We start from the raw sequence: 14,718 nt of genomic DNA on the forward strand, positions 1-14,718 counted from the left end.
GCAATCAATATACCAACTAAATGCTGTCATCCCCCAGACAGGAAGTACCTTGATCACAATAGGGCCCTCTCAGACTGATGGTAAACAAACCTCTACCCCTTGTCATATCAGATTGTGTTACCCTGTCAGATAATGTCACCCTAATATTACCCCATCTAAATGATCATTTTAAGAGATATCGAAGGAAAAAAACAATTGATGATGGCTTACTGGGCCCCCTGTATAAATCATTAATTGAAGTTGAGATTAAAGAAACTGGGCAGTGAGCAGCATAAAAGTGTTCTCACTCACGGTTGATATCAAACAGTCCAGTGATTACAAAGGATCACTTGAAGCTAATGCTCTGTTCAGTTTCGCAGCTGTTCTCTCTCATTTGTATGCTGGGCTGTCTGAGGGTGTTTTGATATCGTTCACTGGTTGATTTGGTCCCCCACTGGGGGTTTGGCTACCAGTAGGTTGGTGCATCTCAGCTGGCGTTTGGTTTGGTAGTGTCTCTGGTTCAATCAGTGTTCAGGGGTCAGTAGCTCAGTTCCTGGTCTCCTCTCCTCTCCTCTCCTCTCCTCTCCTCTCCTCTCCTCTCCTCTCCTCTCCTCTCCTCTCCTCTCCTCTCCTCTCCTCTCCTCTCCTCTCCTCTCCTCTACAGCCCACCAGCTCATTACTCACATAGGGCAGGTCAGGCCACCAGGTACCAGGCCACCAGGCACCAGGCCACCAGGCAGCTCTGTACCAGGCAAAGCTGGCCCCGGCCCTCCCAACCCTCAACTCTCAGGGGCCTCTGGCTCAGCTGTCAGTCCTCTCCTCTCCTCCATCAAGTCCATATCAGTCTGGCCCTGCCTGCTTACTGATGACAATGATGGAGCTGAAGGCTACATTTTGAAGTTTGGCTGTGCATGGGTGTGTGCTTATGCATATAGGCTAAATGTAAATGCATAGCACCATAATACAACTCCTGCCAAGAACCTCAACTCTCTCCAGGGCAGCTGCCATTTGAATCCAGTTAGGATGAGAAGTGGCCCATGAAAGAAGTAAGGAAAAACAGAGGTTAGTTTGGCATAGTAAACATCACCTCAGCCCTTCCCTTCCTTTCCCTCAGTCAGCATGTCAACAGGCCAACAGCATCTCTTACTCAGCACAATCTTCATGTTTATTATCCATTTTTTTCTTTTTCTTTTTACACGCACACACGCAAACGCACACACACACACCACACACACTGCTCCAGATCTAGAATGTTCCATGTAAGAAAAAACACTCCCACATTCGTCCTGCTAGGCCAAGCTAGTACCTCCAGCACAGCAATCCATCTGCCGAAACTTGTTAGTGACTAGCTGCCGCTGCACTCATGTCTCGTTTGACTTCATTCTAGGGCTGACACCATTTAGTCGACTAGTCGATTGTTTGGTCGATAGGCTGTTGGTCGACCAAGATTATTTTAGTTGAGAAGTAGCAAATATATTGTAAAAAATGTATGGCACACGAGACACCTGTCTGATTCATTCCTGTCTGAGTGGACTAATCCAGTATCACCAGTACTACATTTACCCTAAATTACCATCATTTATCATCTATAATTTTTGTTTGGTTACGGTCATTTCTGTTAATGCATTAAATATATTATTATTACAGTCTTACCGTTGTCATTGAAGGAGTGGACACATTGTGAGAAAGAAGGCTACACTTATGAGAAAAAGGTTTTGGTCAATTATCAATTTATTCATTGTCTTTTGTTTGGAGCTCTCCTGTCAATCTTGAGTAAGGACACACACCTGATTGCACATATAGAAGTAGGACTAGTCTACCTGGCCTGCGCGTAAATGTAGGCCTGCCTATAAGTGTGCCCATTTGGGGATCTGATACTATTTCTGATTGTCTTAACTCACCATCACTGTGGAGCTTCTCAAAGTAATTTTTTCTTCGCTTCAAAAAGCAAGTAAACAAAGTTTAGAATGACAATAGTTCCTCAACGTAGCCTATTTCAAAAATCTTTCCAGCTCTCTCCTTTTCGATAACAACTCAGCATGAAAGGTGGAAAAATGTCATGCTCTGATCCGGTGGAAACGTCATAAAATAGGCCTACCTGATTACCTCTTATCCCTTGAGCAAAATAGCCTACAGCTGTGTCTGTCTGTCAGGAGCTCACTGGCATGGGAAGCTCTGAGGACCCAGAATATTTTATACAATGTTGCAAGTTTGCTAGCACGTATTAATACAATAGTTGATACAATGTTTCAAGTTCCTTGCAGACAGGCCATACATAGCCAATGTGTTTTATAGGATATTTATTTTTATCAGGATATTTTCTACCTGCAGGCTGCAATGTTTTTATTTGTTGGCTTTATGTAGGCTATTTTTACATATTGGCAATGGCAATAGAAGTTACTTTTAGATTTTGATCATTTTCATTTCGAATTTTGATTAACCTCATGATATTGATTTTGAGATATTAAGACTTTATTATGAATGAAATTAAACTGAAAATCATAACTGGAATGCTGATCAGTAGAAATGGTTGGATAACTTGGCACTCCAAATGGAAAAGGTTGCCGACCGTTGGTGTAGCGTATTACCGACAACTTCAGGAGCGTAGCGGCAGAATCTGCGAAGACCAGCAGCAGCGGGAGGTAGAGGGTCGGGAACAGTTTTTTTTCTTCTTCTGGTTAGGCTATATTGATCTCTGGCTCCCTCTTTAGTAATTTGTGTGTCTTCATTTTTAATCGCAGTGCTTAAAGCATCAGACAAGCTCAGTAGCCTACATATAGTTGATTTTATTCAAACATAGGGATTGTCTACATATGGAAAAATACACATTAAAAAATGTTGACCAATCGATTGGTTGAAAGAACAGATGACTCTCGGTTGACCAAGATTTTATTTTGTCGGGGACAGCCCTACTTCATTCATATTTCATCGGACATCAGGACACACCAATCATATACGTCAATGAGGTAGACATAGCACTTCCTTGTGGTGTGAGTGAGGGAACTATAGACATGTTTATTGTTATTGAGTGGCAGTAAAGGTCTATTGATGAGTTACTAACAGCAGTGGTCCATTGATTAAGGGCTACTCAGCACAGGAAGTGGTCGAGGCTGGAACACCATGTTGTGTCATATAACCTTCACACTCCCTGTGTTGTGACTGTGAGTAGAGTAGGGGTCGAATGACCGACTCCCACAATGGGAGCCGCCGCGGCCCACTTCGGGGATGGTTACCATGGTGACGAGCCTAGCGACGCTGTGCGCATCCATTATGGAAGTAATGTGCAGTGAGACGGGGCGATGGGGGTGAAGGGCCTGGGGGCCAGGGGGAGCAGCTGTCCCCCAAGCCAGCCCCGACCACAAAAGAGACACATCTGGAAGGCTAACAGCTGCAGGGGGTCCACTCCATGTTAGCTCTGCTAGGCTACTGTAGAGTAGAGACGTGTTGCCTGCAAGGGGTCCACTCTAGTACTCTACTATGGACAGGAGGAAAGATGTGGTGCGCCTGCGATACAGGAGTTCTTTTAAACTAAAGCCCTGTCCAACCTAGCTTGTCTATGCTTCACTGTTGTCCTTTATTGCCAATAACAATGGTTACTTAATAACAACATTATTGATTAGAAAGGCCTACTGTAGGAACTAGGAAGAGTGTTTACCATTCTTATGTGCTCACTGTCACAAGAAGAACAACTATTTTTTAAAGAAACTTCAGAAAGAGTAAGAGAATATACTGCGGATGCTTTTTTAAATGGGTCACCATTTAAGCGTCAGGCATTGCAGACACATGGAAGAGTAAAAGAAACAGGACATTACAAGGACACTAACTGTCATGCTCTCAGAGGCATGAGCAAAATATAGCTCCACAAAAGCCGAGCTGAGGCTGCCTGGGACCCAGGTGTTATCATGTATTAACAGGGCTGTGTAAAACTGACATCAGCTATGAAAACATTATGAGTTACTCGCAGTAGGATTACTGGTGGGTGCGGTCAGTAGGCCTAAACGTTTCGAAGGGAAATCAGTTTAGGTCATAACAGAGGAATCAGTTTAGGACCCAGTGTTTCCCATCTCCGGTCCTCCAGGACCCCCAACAGTACAGATTTTTGTCCGGGGCTGCAACAGAAATGTGTGCTGTTGGGAGTACTCGAGGACCGGAGTTGGGAAACACAGTTTACTGTAGGTTATAAAAACATAGAGCCATATGGTATTGATTAGGAAGTACCGTTTGGTATTGATTAGGAAGTACCGTTTGGTATTGATTAGGCAAAATGGTTAGAATCCATTAACTTCTTTCTTTATTCCCTGTTTGGAGGATTCATGCATTGTCCAGTTGAATGGGAATACAGTAGTGATAGTAAAGGTTGTGGCTGTGGGGGCAGAGAAGAAGACAGTGGAAGACAAGAGCACGTGGCGTCATATCGCCCCCTGAGCCTTCAGACTTGCATGCTGCAGCCTGAGTCAGCCAACCGGCCTAATCTAGAGGGAGAGGGAGAGTGGGAGAAGGAGGGAGAGAGGAGAGGGAGGGAGAGAGGAGAGGGAAAGAAAAAGGCAGAGAGAGAGAGAGAGAGCTGCTCTGCTGCACTAGCTCCTCTATCTCCTCTCATTCTAATGGAAAACGTATGAGGTACTCAATGATGCTCGCTGCTAATATGGAGATACATACACAGAGAGCTAAGAGGCAAGAAGAAGCTATGATGTGTTTTCTGATTTACACTGACTGACTCCAGTCAAGTAAAACCTTCCCAGTCACACAGTGAGAAAGCAGCAGATATACTGTAGATCTGTATCTGTTTCACTGAGTTGTTATGATTAGGTTACATCCCTCCTCCCTGATCCCTCCCTATATCACATCACCCTTTCATATGGTCTTGAAGTAATCTCAACCTGTGATATGGACTCCAACCCATCTGAGGAAGCCGCCCCAGTGCACACCCACAGCTGAAGCTTGTATAAACAGTGGTGTGGGCTAGGAGTGGGCTGTGGCTAGGATAGGTCAGGATAGGGCACTCCCTCACGGCAGGGCAGAGGTAGAGGTCCCATATGCTCTGGGGTGTGGTGGTGGCGGTGACTAGATTAGGGTTTTTTGGGGTGTGACTGAACCACAGCTCTACAGAACATCCAGTCACTCTTCGTTATGTCTGAGTTCAATTTTTCCCAGCCAGCGTCTCTCTGTCATTTAGCCAGTTAACACTCCCCAGAGTACTCCCAAACCAGCCTGTATGTCTCGGCTTGAACATGTCTGTGTTCGGATCCAAGAACCTCACTGTCAGTCTAAGATTTATGTAACATCCCCACTCTTTCCAAGGACGTGGGAAATGTGTGGTATATATAGTGAAAAAAATAATAATGATGATGCATGCAATGTTACTGTACTAACAAAGTCCTCTGTTTTTATCTTGCAGGGCAAACATTGATGAAGTGGAGACGGAGGTGGTAGAGATTGAAGCTAAACTAGATAAGGTAAGAAATATTTGTTTTAATATATCTCTTTATCTTTTAGCAATCCAAAGGAAGGATTTTCAGATAGCCTAAATCTCCTATTATCCCTGTAGTATAAGCCATACTAAACCACTGTTGTCCTGCTAACTGTTGGCTTCAAGTGCTCATAGGTTTTATTTTGATAGAAAGCATGTGATACATCCATTGCAGCATATTTAGGAGGTTATTTTTAGTTTACAGTACATCCCATCTCCTACTGCACTGATAATGGAATGAGATTAGAGACATACAGTACTGTATATGGTGGGATTAAAGGATGATTGTGATAGTAGCTAGCAGCTAAAACCTCTTAACCTGCTACAGTTCACAACTGCCTACCAGAGTGCCCAGTTTACTTACACACACACACACACACACACACACACACACACACACACACACCTGATTAACAAAGTGGCATGCAGCCATCCTATCTAGACAACCTGAGTAGGACCAGTAGGCTAGTTGGAGAATCCTACTATTGTACATTTTCACCCATCAGTATAACACTGTAGGCTTGTTGTAAAATAGTGTGACTTTGTTAAACCACTGAGTACTCGGTGCGACTAAAAAGAAAAGCATAATCTAACTCCGATTATTTGCTTAATGTTTCAGCAGCTCAGGTTTGTGTGGGCTAAACGTGACGTGGCAGGGGAAAAGGATGAGGACTGACAGCATTAGACTGACTTTCAAAGCTTTGGGTTACCCTCTAACGAGGGAGCCTGATGCTTTGGGTTACCCTCTAACGAGGGAGCCTGATGCTTTGGGTTACCCTCTAACGAGGGAGCCTGATGCTTTGGGTTACCCTCTAACGAGGAGCCTGATGCTTTGGGTTACCCTCTAACGAGGGAGCCTGATGCTTTGGGTTACCCTGTAACGAGGGAGCCTGATGCTTTGGGTTACCCTCTAACGAGGGAGCCTGATGCTTTGGGTTACCCTCTAACGAGGGAGCCTGATGCTTTGGGTTACCCTCTAACGAGGGAGCCTGATGCTTTGGGTTACCCTCTAACGAGGGAGCCTGATGCTTTGGGTTACCCTCTAACGAGGGAGCCTGATGCTTTGGGTTACCCTGTAACGAGGGAGCCTGATGCTTTGGGTTACCCTGTAACGAGGGAGCCTGATGCTTTGGGTTACCCTGTAACGAGGGAGCCTGATGCTTTGGGTTACCCTCTAACGAGGGAGCCTGATGCTTTGGGTTACCCTGTAACAAGGGAGCCTGATGCTTTGGGTTACCCTCTAACGAGAGGGCCTGATGCTTTGGGTTACCCTCTAACGAGGGAGCCTGATGCTTTGGAATATTCTCTAACGAGGGAGCCTGATGCTTTGTGGTAATGCTCATGATGTCACTAGTCCATCTGTTCCGTTTGACCTTGAATTATGTGAATTATGTGTCAGTGGAGGTTAGTCTGCTGCTTCACTCTTCCTTCACTAACATCACTGTTGGTATCCTGCAGTGGGCTTCAAATGAGCAATGACCGTGAAAAGTGCAGAATGTTTCAGTTTGACATTATGTGAGGGTATAAGGCTATTTGGCTCGTCAGATGTCATGATATGGTGGTTAGCATACAGTTCATACATACTGTAGCTTACATCTTCTGGTATTAATTGTTGAATAATAAATGTATGTGAGAACCATATACCAAGTGTTATGCCCAAGGGTTTTCCAGGTTACTCATATGGGTTTGAATTTGCCTCACCAATGTTAACTCTCACCAGAAGCCCAAACCACTAGTGTTTAAAAAAATTATAATATTTAACCTTTATTTAACTAGGCAAGTCAGTTAAGAACAAATTCTCCCCTAATGATCGGGAGCCCTCCCCTAACCCGGACGACGCTGGGCCAATTGTGCGCCGCCCCATGGGACTCCCGATCACGGCCGGTTGTGATACAGCCCGGGATCGAACCCGGGTCTGTAGTGACGCCTCTAGCACTGCGATGCAGTGCCTTACACCGCTGCGTCACTCAGGATCCGTGTCACAATACACAGAAGGGAATTACTGTACACCAACATGAACCCAACTGTCAAACCACTAGTCCTGTCTCTGCCTCCTTCTCTTTTCTCTCCAGTAGGGGAACAGGTGAGACTGTCCTCTCAACAGAAAACACTGGCAGACCATTTCCAGTTCACTCCCAGTTCTACAGGGATTTGAGTGATTAACATGAGAGGATAGGGTTGGTTGGCCAGCCCTGAGTTGAATCTGGCTAGCAGCTGTTAGGAAATGGCAGTTTGCTTGAGAAGAGTGTCTTGAGCAGGGTGAGAGCGAGAGAGGCTGGCCTTGATTCAATGTCTTGAGAATGTCGAAAGAAACAACAAACATTGTAGTGAAACATACATTAGGCTATTTATCAAATGTTCAGCTGTCAGAAGTTAAACATGGTGATGGGCCTTTGGTGACTTATTAGGTCCAAGTCTTCCACCTCTCTGTAGACTCCTATGAAATTATACTGAACAGAAATATATACACTACCAGTCAAAAGTTTGGACACACCTACTCATTCAAGGGTTTTTCTTTATTTGTTACAATGTAGAATAATAGTGAAGACTTCAGAACTATGAAATAACACATATGGAATCATGTAGTAACCAAAAAATTTTAAACAAATCAAAATATATTTTATATTTGAGATTCTTCAAATAGCCATCCTTTGTCTTGATGACAGCATTGTACATTATTGACATTCTCTCAACCAGCTTCATGAAGTAGTCACCTGGAATGCATTTCAATTAACAGGTGTGCCTTCTTAAAAGTTAATATGTCGAATTTCTTTCCATAATGCGTTTGAGCCAATCAGTTGTGTTGGGACAAGGTATACAGAAGATAGTCATATGTGGTAAAAGACCAAGACCAATTACTTTAAGACATGAAGGTCAGTCAATCCGGAAAATGTCAAGAACTTTGAAAGTTTCTTCAAGTGCAGTCGCAAAAACGCTATGATGAAACTGGCTCTCATGAGGACCGCCACAGGAATGGAAGACCCAGAGTTACCTCTGACTCTACTAAGCCTTTTCCTAGCTCATTTGTGAGAACCAGTTATAGCCTTCAGTCCTAGTTTTTGATTCTCCTGCCTGTTTGCCTACCAGTGTATGACCATTGCCTGCCTGCTACCACGATTCCTGCCTTCTGCGACGGCGAAATAAACACCTGCCACATTCTGCGCGTGAATCTACACCTTTTTCTCCCTGAGTATTCATTACAAGCTTAAATAAAATATCCCAGAAATGTTCCATATGCACAAAAAGTGTCAGTAGAACCGATGTGGATGTGGTGGAGGAGTCAGGCGCAGGACACAGAGGCTTCGTCCAACAGACTTTACTAGTCAAAAGTACTAAATTACAATACACGGCCTCGAAAACAAACAGAGGCGAGTGAATACGTAAACCATGCGTAAACACTAAACAAACAAACAGAGCGTCAAAACACAGCTCCGAAAATACAGGCAGACAACAACACACAATCTAACCAATACCAAACAGGGAACTTATAGGACACGTAATCAGAACACAAACAGACACAGGTGTACAAGACAGACCAAAGCAATCACACCACGAAACATTCAACGGTGGCAGCTAGTACTCCGGGGACGGCGAACGCCGAAGCCTGCCCGAACCAGGAGGAGGAGCAGTCTCGGCCGAAACCGTGACAGTACCCCCCCCTTGACGCGCGGCTCCAGCCGTGCGCCGACCCCGGCCTCGGGGACGGCCAGGAGGACGCGGACCCGGGCGCGTGGGATGCCCACGGTGGAACTCAGTCAGGAGGGATGGATCTAGGATGTCCCTCCTAGGCACCCAGCACCGTTCCTCCGGACCGTACCCCTCCCACTCCACGAGATACTGGAGACCACTCATCCGGCGCCTCGAGTCCAAGATGGTCCGGACCCTGTCGCCGGGGCCCCCTCGATGTCCAAAGGGGGCGGAGGGGTCTCTCCTATCTCATCTTCTTGGAGTGGGCCAGCTACCACCGGCCTGAGAAGAGACACATGGAACGAGGGGTTAATATTCTTGTACTCAATAGGCAGTTGTAACCTGTAACACACCTCGTTCAATCTTCTCAGGACTTTAAAGGGGCCCCACAAACCGCCGACCCAGCTTCCGGCAGGGCAGGCGGAGGGCAGGTTTCGAAGTCGAGGCCAGACTCGATCTCCCGGTGCGTACACCGGTCCCTCACTGCGGTGGCGATCGGCGCTCGCCTTTTGTTGACGGATGGCCCGCTGCAGATGGACATGGGCAGCGTCCCACATCTCCTCCGAGCGCCGAATCCACTCGTCCACCGCAGGGGCCTCGATCTGGCTCTCGTGCCACGGTGCCAGGACCGGCTGATACCCTAAAACACACTGGAAAGGTGTTAAGTTGGTGGAGGAGTGGCGGAGAGAGTTCTGGGCCATCTCTGCCCAGGGGATATACCTAGACCACTCCTCCGGCCGGTCCCGGCAATAGGACCTCAGAAACCTACCCACATCCTGGTTGACTCGTTCAACCTGCCCATTGCTCTCTGGGTGGTACCCCGAGGTAAGGCTCACCGAGACCCCCAAGCGTTCCATGAACGCCCCCCAGACTCTGGAGGTGAACTGGGGACCTCGGTCAGACACAATATCCTCGGGGACCCCATAGTGCCGGAACACGTGGGTAAATAGGGCCTCGGCGGTCTGTAGGGCAGTAGGGAGACCCGGCATTGGGAGGAGACGACAGGCCTTGGAGAACCGATCCACAACGACCAAAATGGTGGTATTCCCCTGGGAAGGGGGTAGGTCGGTTACAAAATCCACCGAGAGGTGGGACCATGGTCGTTGTGGAACGGGCAGGGGATGTAACTTACCCCTGGGCAAATGTCTAGGCGCCTTACACTGGGCACACACCCGAGCAGGAGGGGACATAAACCCTCACATCCTTAGCTAACGTTGGCCACCAGTATTTCACGCTAAGGCAGTGCACTGTCCGGCCAATACCTGGATGTCCAGAGGAGGGTGATGTATGAGCCCAATAAATAAGACGATCACGAACCTCGAGCGGAACGTACGTCCGCCCCACAGGACACTCGGGGGGAGTAGGGTCGGTACGCAGTGCCCGCTCGATTCCGGCAGTATGGAAGTAGGCTCAATGGCCCTCTCCTCTGTGTCATACCGCCGGGACAGGGCGTCTGCCTTACCGTTCTGGGACCCTGGGATGTATGTGATCTTAAAAACAAACCGGGTCAGGAACATGTTCCACCTAGCCTGACGAGGGTTCAATCTCCTAGCTGCCCGGATGTACTCCAGGTTACGGTGATCAGTCAGAATGAGAAAGGGTGTTGAGCCCCCTCAAGCCAATGCCTCCACACCTTTAGGGCCTGGACTACAGCTAACAACTCCCTGTCCCCAACGTCATAATTGCGCTCCGCCCGAGCTGAGCTTCTTGGAGTAGAACGCACAGGGGCGGAGCTTAGGTGGCGTGCCGGACCGTTGTGACAGGACTGCCCCAATACCGGTCTCGGACGCGTCTACCTCTACTTGGAATGGTAAAGAGGGATCCGGATGCGCCAGCACCGGGGCCGAGGTGAACAGGTTCTTCAGTTTGACAAATGCCCTGTCCGCCTCAGCTGACCACTACAAACGAACCGGACCCCCTTTAGCAGGGACGTAATGGGAGCTGCAACCTGTCCAAAGCCCCGGATAAACCTCCGGTAGTAATTAGCAAAACCCAAGAACTGCTGCACCTCTTTTACAGTGGTTGGAGTTTGCCAATTACGCACGGCCGACACGGTCTACCTCTATCTCCACACCAGACGCGGACAACCGATAACCCAAAAAGGAGACGGACTCCTGGAAGAACAGGCATTTCTCTGCCTTGACATACAAGTCATGCTCCAACAGTCTTCTCAACACTCGGCGCACCAGGGCTACATGCTCGGCTCGTGTAGAAGAGTACACTAGGATGTCGTCGATGTACACTACCACACCCTGCCCATGCATGTCCCGGAAAATCTCGTCAACAAAGGATTGGAAGACTGAAGGAGCATTCATTAACCCGTATGGCATGACGAGATACTCGTAATGACCCGAGGTGGTACTAAATGCCGTTTTCCATTCATCCCCCCTCCCTAATGCGCACCAGATTGTACGCGCTCCTGAGATCCAACTTTGTGAAGAACTGCGCTCCGCGTAATGACTCCGTCATAGTCGCAATCAGTGGAAGAGGGTAACTGTACTTAACCGTGATCTGATTGAGACTACGGTAATCAATACACGGGCGCAAACCCCGTCCTTCTTCTTCACAAAGAAGAAACTCGAGGAAACCGGGAAGTGGAGGACCGAATGTATCCCTGTGCCAAGGACTCGGCTATGTAAGTCTCCATAGCCGCAGTCTCCTCTTGAGACAGGGGATACACACGGCTCCGCGGAAGTGCCGCTCCTGTTTGGAGATTTATCGCACAGTCCCCCTGTCTATGAGGTGGTAGCCGTGTTGCCCTCGTTTTGCTGAACACAAGTGCTAAGACCTCATACTCAGGGGGAATGCGCATTGCGGGCACTTGGTTCGGACTCTCTACCGAGGTCGCCCCTAAGGAAACACCTAGACATTTCCCTACACACTGGGCAGACCACTCCATAAGAGCCCTCTGTTGCCACGCAATGGTAGGATCATGGGCGCTTAACCAGGGAAGCCCCAGCACCACGGGTACGCAGGAGAGTCAATCAGATAAAACTGAATGATCTCCTCATGACCCCCTGCGTCGTCATCTTAAGTGGTGCTGTGACTTCTCTGATCAGCCCCGACCCCAACGGCCGGCTGTCTAGGGCGTGGACAGGAAAGGGGGATTCTACCGGCCGAAGGGGAATTCCTAACCTATGACAAAATGCACAATCAATAAAATTCCCAGCTGCGCCTGAATCTACTAGCGCCTTATGCTGGGAATGAGGTGCCACCTGTGGAAATCTCACAGGAATACTCATGTGACCAACAGAGAGCTCTGGGTAAGTGGGGCGCCTACTCACCTGAAATGACTCCCCAGTGCGTGACCTGTTGTCCCCTCTCCCAGGAGACCCTCCCCAGCACCTGGCCGCGGTGTGTCCTCCACGGCCACAGTTGGTGCAGGGGATGGCCCCCCTCGGGTTCTCTCTCCTCCTCTCTCTAGCGCCAGCACCCCCGAGCTCCATGGGAATCGGCTCGGAGGTGCTGGAGGGTGGAATGGACGACCCCCACTCGGGACATCCGCGGGTAGCCAGCAGGGTGTCGAGACGGATGGAGATGTCCACCAACTGGTCGAAGGATAGGTTGGTGTCCCTGCAGGCCAGCTCACGACGAACGTCCTCTCGTAGGCTACACCGGTAATGGTCGATGAGGGCCCTCTCATTCCACCCCGCATCCGCCGCTAGAGTCCGGAACTCCAGGGCGAACTCCTGTGCGCTCCTCTTCCCCTGTCGGAGGTGGAACAGACGCTCCCCCGCCGCCTTTCCCTCAGGTGGGTGATCGAAGACAGCCCTGAAGCGGCGGGAGAACTCCGCGTAGGTGATGGTAGCGGCGTCTATTCCCCTCCATTCGGCGTTGGCCCACTCCAACGCCTTGCCGGATAGACAGGAGATGAGGGCGGAGACGCTCTCGTATCCCGAGGGCGCTGGGTGTAGGGTAGCCAGGTAAAGTTCCACCTGCAGGAGGAACCCCTGACACCCGGCTGCAGAACCGTCATATGCCCTCGGGAGCGAGAGCCGAATGCCCCTGGGTTCCGGTGCTGAGAGAGGAGGACTGGCCGTTGGTGATGGGATGGTGTAAGTAGACGTGGGCACCTCCACAGTAACCAACCGGCGCAGAGTGTTGGACACCTCGTCCATGGCGGACCCAAGTTGCCGGATCATGGTTTCCTGATAGCTGATCCGTTCCTCCAGCGACTTGGGTGTCGCAGCTGCTCCTGCTGACTCCATGGTGGGTGTGTTGTTCTGTCAGTAGAACCGATGTGGATGTGGTGGAGGAGTCAGGCGCAGGACACAGAGGCTTCGTCCAACAGACTTTACTAGTCAAAAGTACTAAATTACAATACACGGCCTCGAAAACAAACAGAGGCGAGTGAATACGTAAACCATGCGTAAACACTAAACAAACAAACAGAGCGTCAAAACGCAGCTCCGAAAATACAGGCAGACAACAACACACAATCTAACCAATACCAAACAGGGAACTTATAGGACACGTAATCAGAACACAAACAGACACAGGTGTACAAGACAGACCAAAGCAATCACACCACGAAACATTCAACGGTGGCAGCTAGTACTCCGGGGACGGCGAACGCCGAAGCCTGCCCGAACCAGGAGGAGGAGCAGTCTCGGCCGAAACCGTGACAAAAAGCTTATTTCTCAAAAATTTTGTGCACATATTTGTGTACATCCCTGTTAGTGAGCATTTCTCCTTTGCCAAGATAATCCATCCACCTGACAGGTGTGGCTTATCAAGAAGCTGATTAAACAGCATGATCATTACACAGGTGCACCTTGTGATGGGGACAATAAAAGGCCACTCTAAAATGTGCAGTTTTGTCACACAACACAATGCCACAGATGTCTCCAGTTTTGAGGGAACGTGCAAGTGGCATGCTGACTCCACCAGAGCTGTTGCCAGATAATTGAATGTTCATTTCTCTACCATAAGACGCCTCCAACGTCATTTTAGAGAATTTGGCAGGACGTCCAACCGGGCTCACAACCATGTGTAACCACATCAGCCCAGGACCTCCACATCCGGCTTCTTCACCTGCGGGATCGTCTGAGACCAGCCTCCCAGACAGCTGATGAAACTTTGGGTTTGCACAACCCAATAACTACAGCACAAACTGTCAGAAACCATCTCGGGGAAGCTCATCTGCGTGCTTGACGTCCTACCAGGGTCTTGACCTGACTGCAGTTCGGCGTCGTAACCGACTTCAGTGGGAAAAAGCTCACCTTCGATGGCCACTGGCACGCTGGAGAAGTGTGCTCTTCACGGATGAATCCCGGTTTTAACTGTACCGGGCAGATGGCAGACAGCGTAGTGTGTATGGCGTCGTGTGGGCGAGTGGTTTGCTGATGTCAATGTTGTGAACAGAGTGCCCCATGGTGGCAGGCATAAGCTACGGACAACGAACACAATTGCATTTTATCGATGGCAATTTGAATGCACGGAGATACCATGACGAGATCAACACCAGATACTGGTTTTCTGATCCACGCCCCTATCTTTTTTTAAGGTATCTGTGACCAACAGATGCATATCTGTATTCCCAGTCATGTGAAATCCATAGATTAGGGCATAATGAATTTATT

At 48.7% G+C, this 14,718-nt stretch overlaps 1 protein-coding gene across 2 annotated transcripts in view; it reads left to right on the forward strand.

The window, feature by feature from the left end:
* Window positions 1-14,718, forward strand: part of LOC121537985 (arf-GAP with coiled-coil, ANK repeat and PH domain-containing protein 3) — a 100,111-nt gene that overhangs the window by 44,215 nt on the left and 41,178 nt on the right. For both annotated transcript variants that reach the window (XM_041845686.2, XM_041845687.2), the window contains exon 2: window positions 5,378-5,435. In XM_041845686.2, the coding sequence (XP_041701620.1) occupies window positions 5,378-5,435 (58 nt within the window). The remainder of the gene's footprint in view (window positions 1-5,377; window positions 5,436-14,718) is intronic.

This window comes from Coregonus clupeaformis, chromosome 24, assembly GCF_020615455.1.
Source record: "Coregonus clupeaformis isolate EN_2021a chromosome 24, ASM2061545v1, whole genome shotgun sequence".
In the NCBI taxonomy this organism is placed as follows: domain Eukaryota; kingdom Metazoa; phylum Chordata; class Actinopteri; order Salmoniformes; family Salmonidae; genus Coregonus; species Coregonus clupeaformis.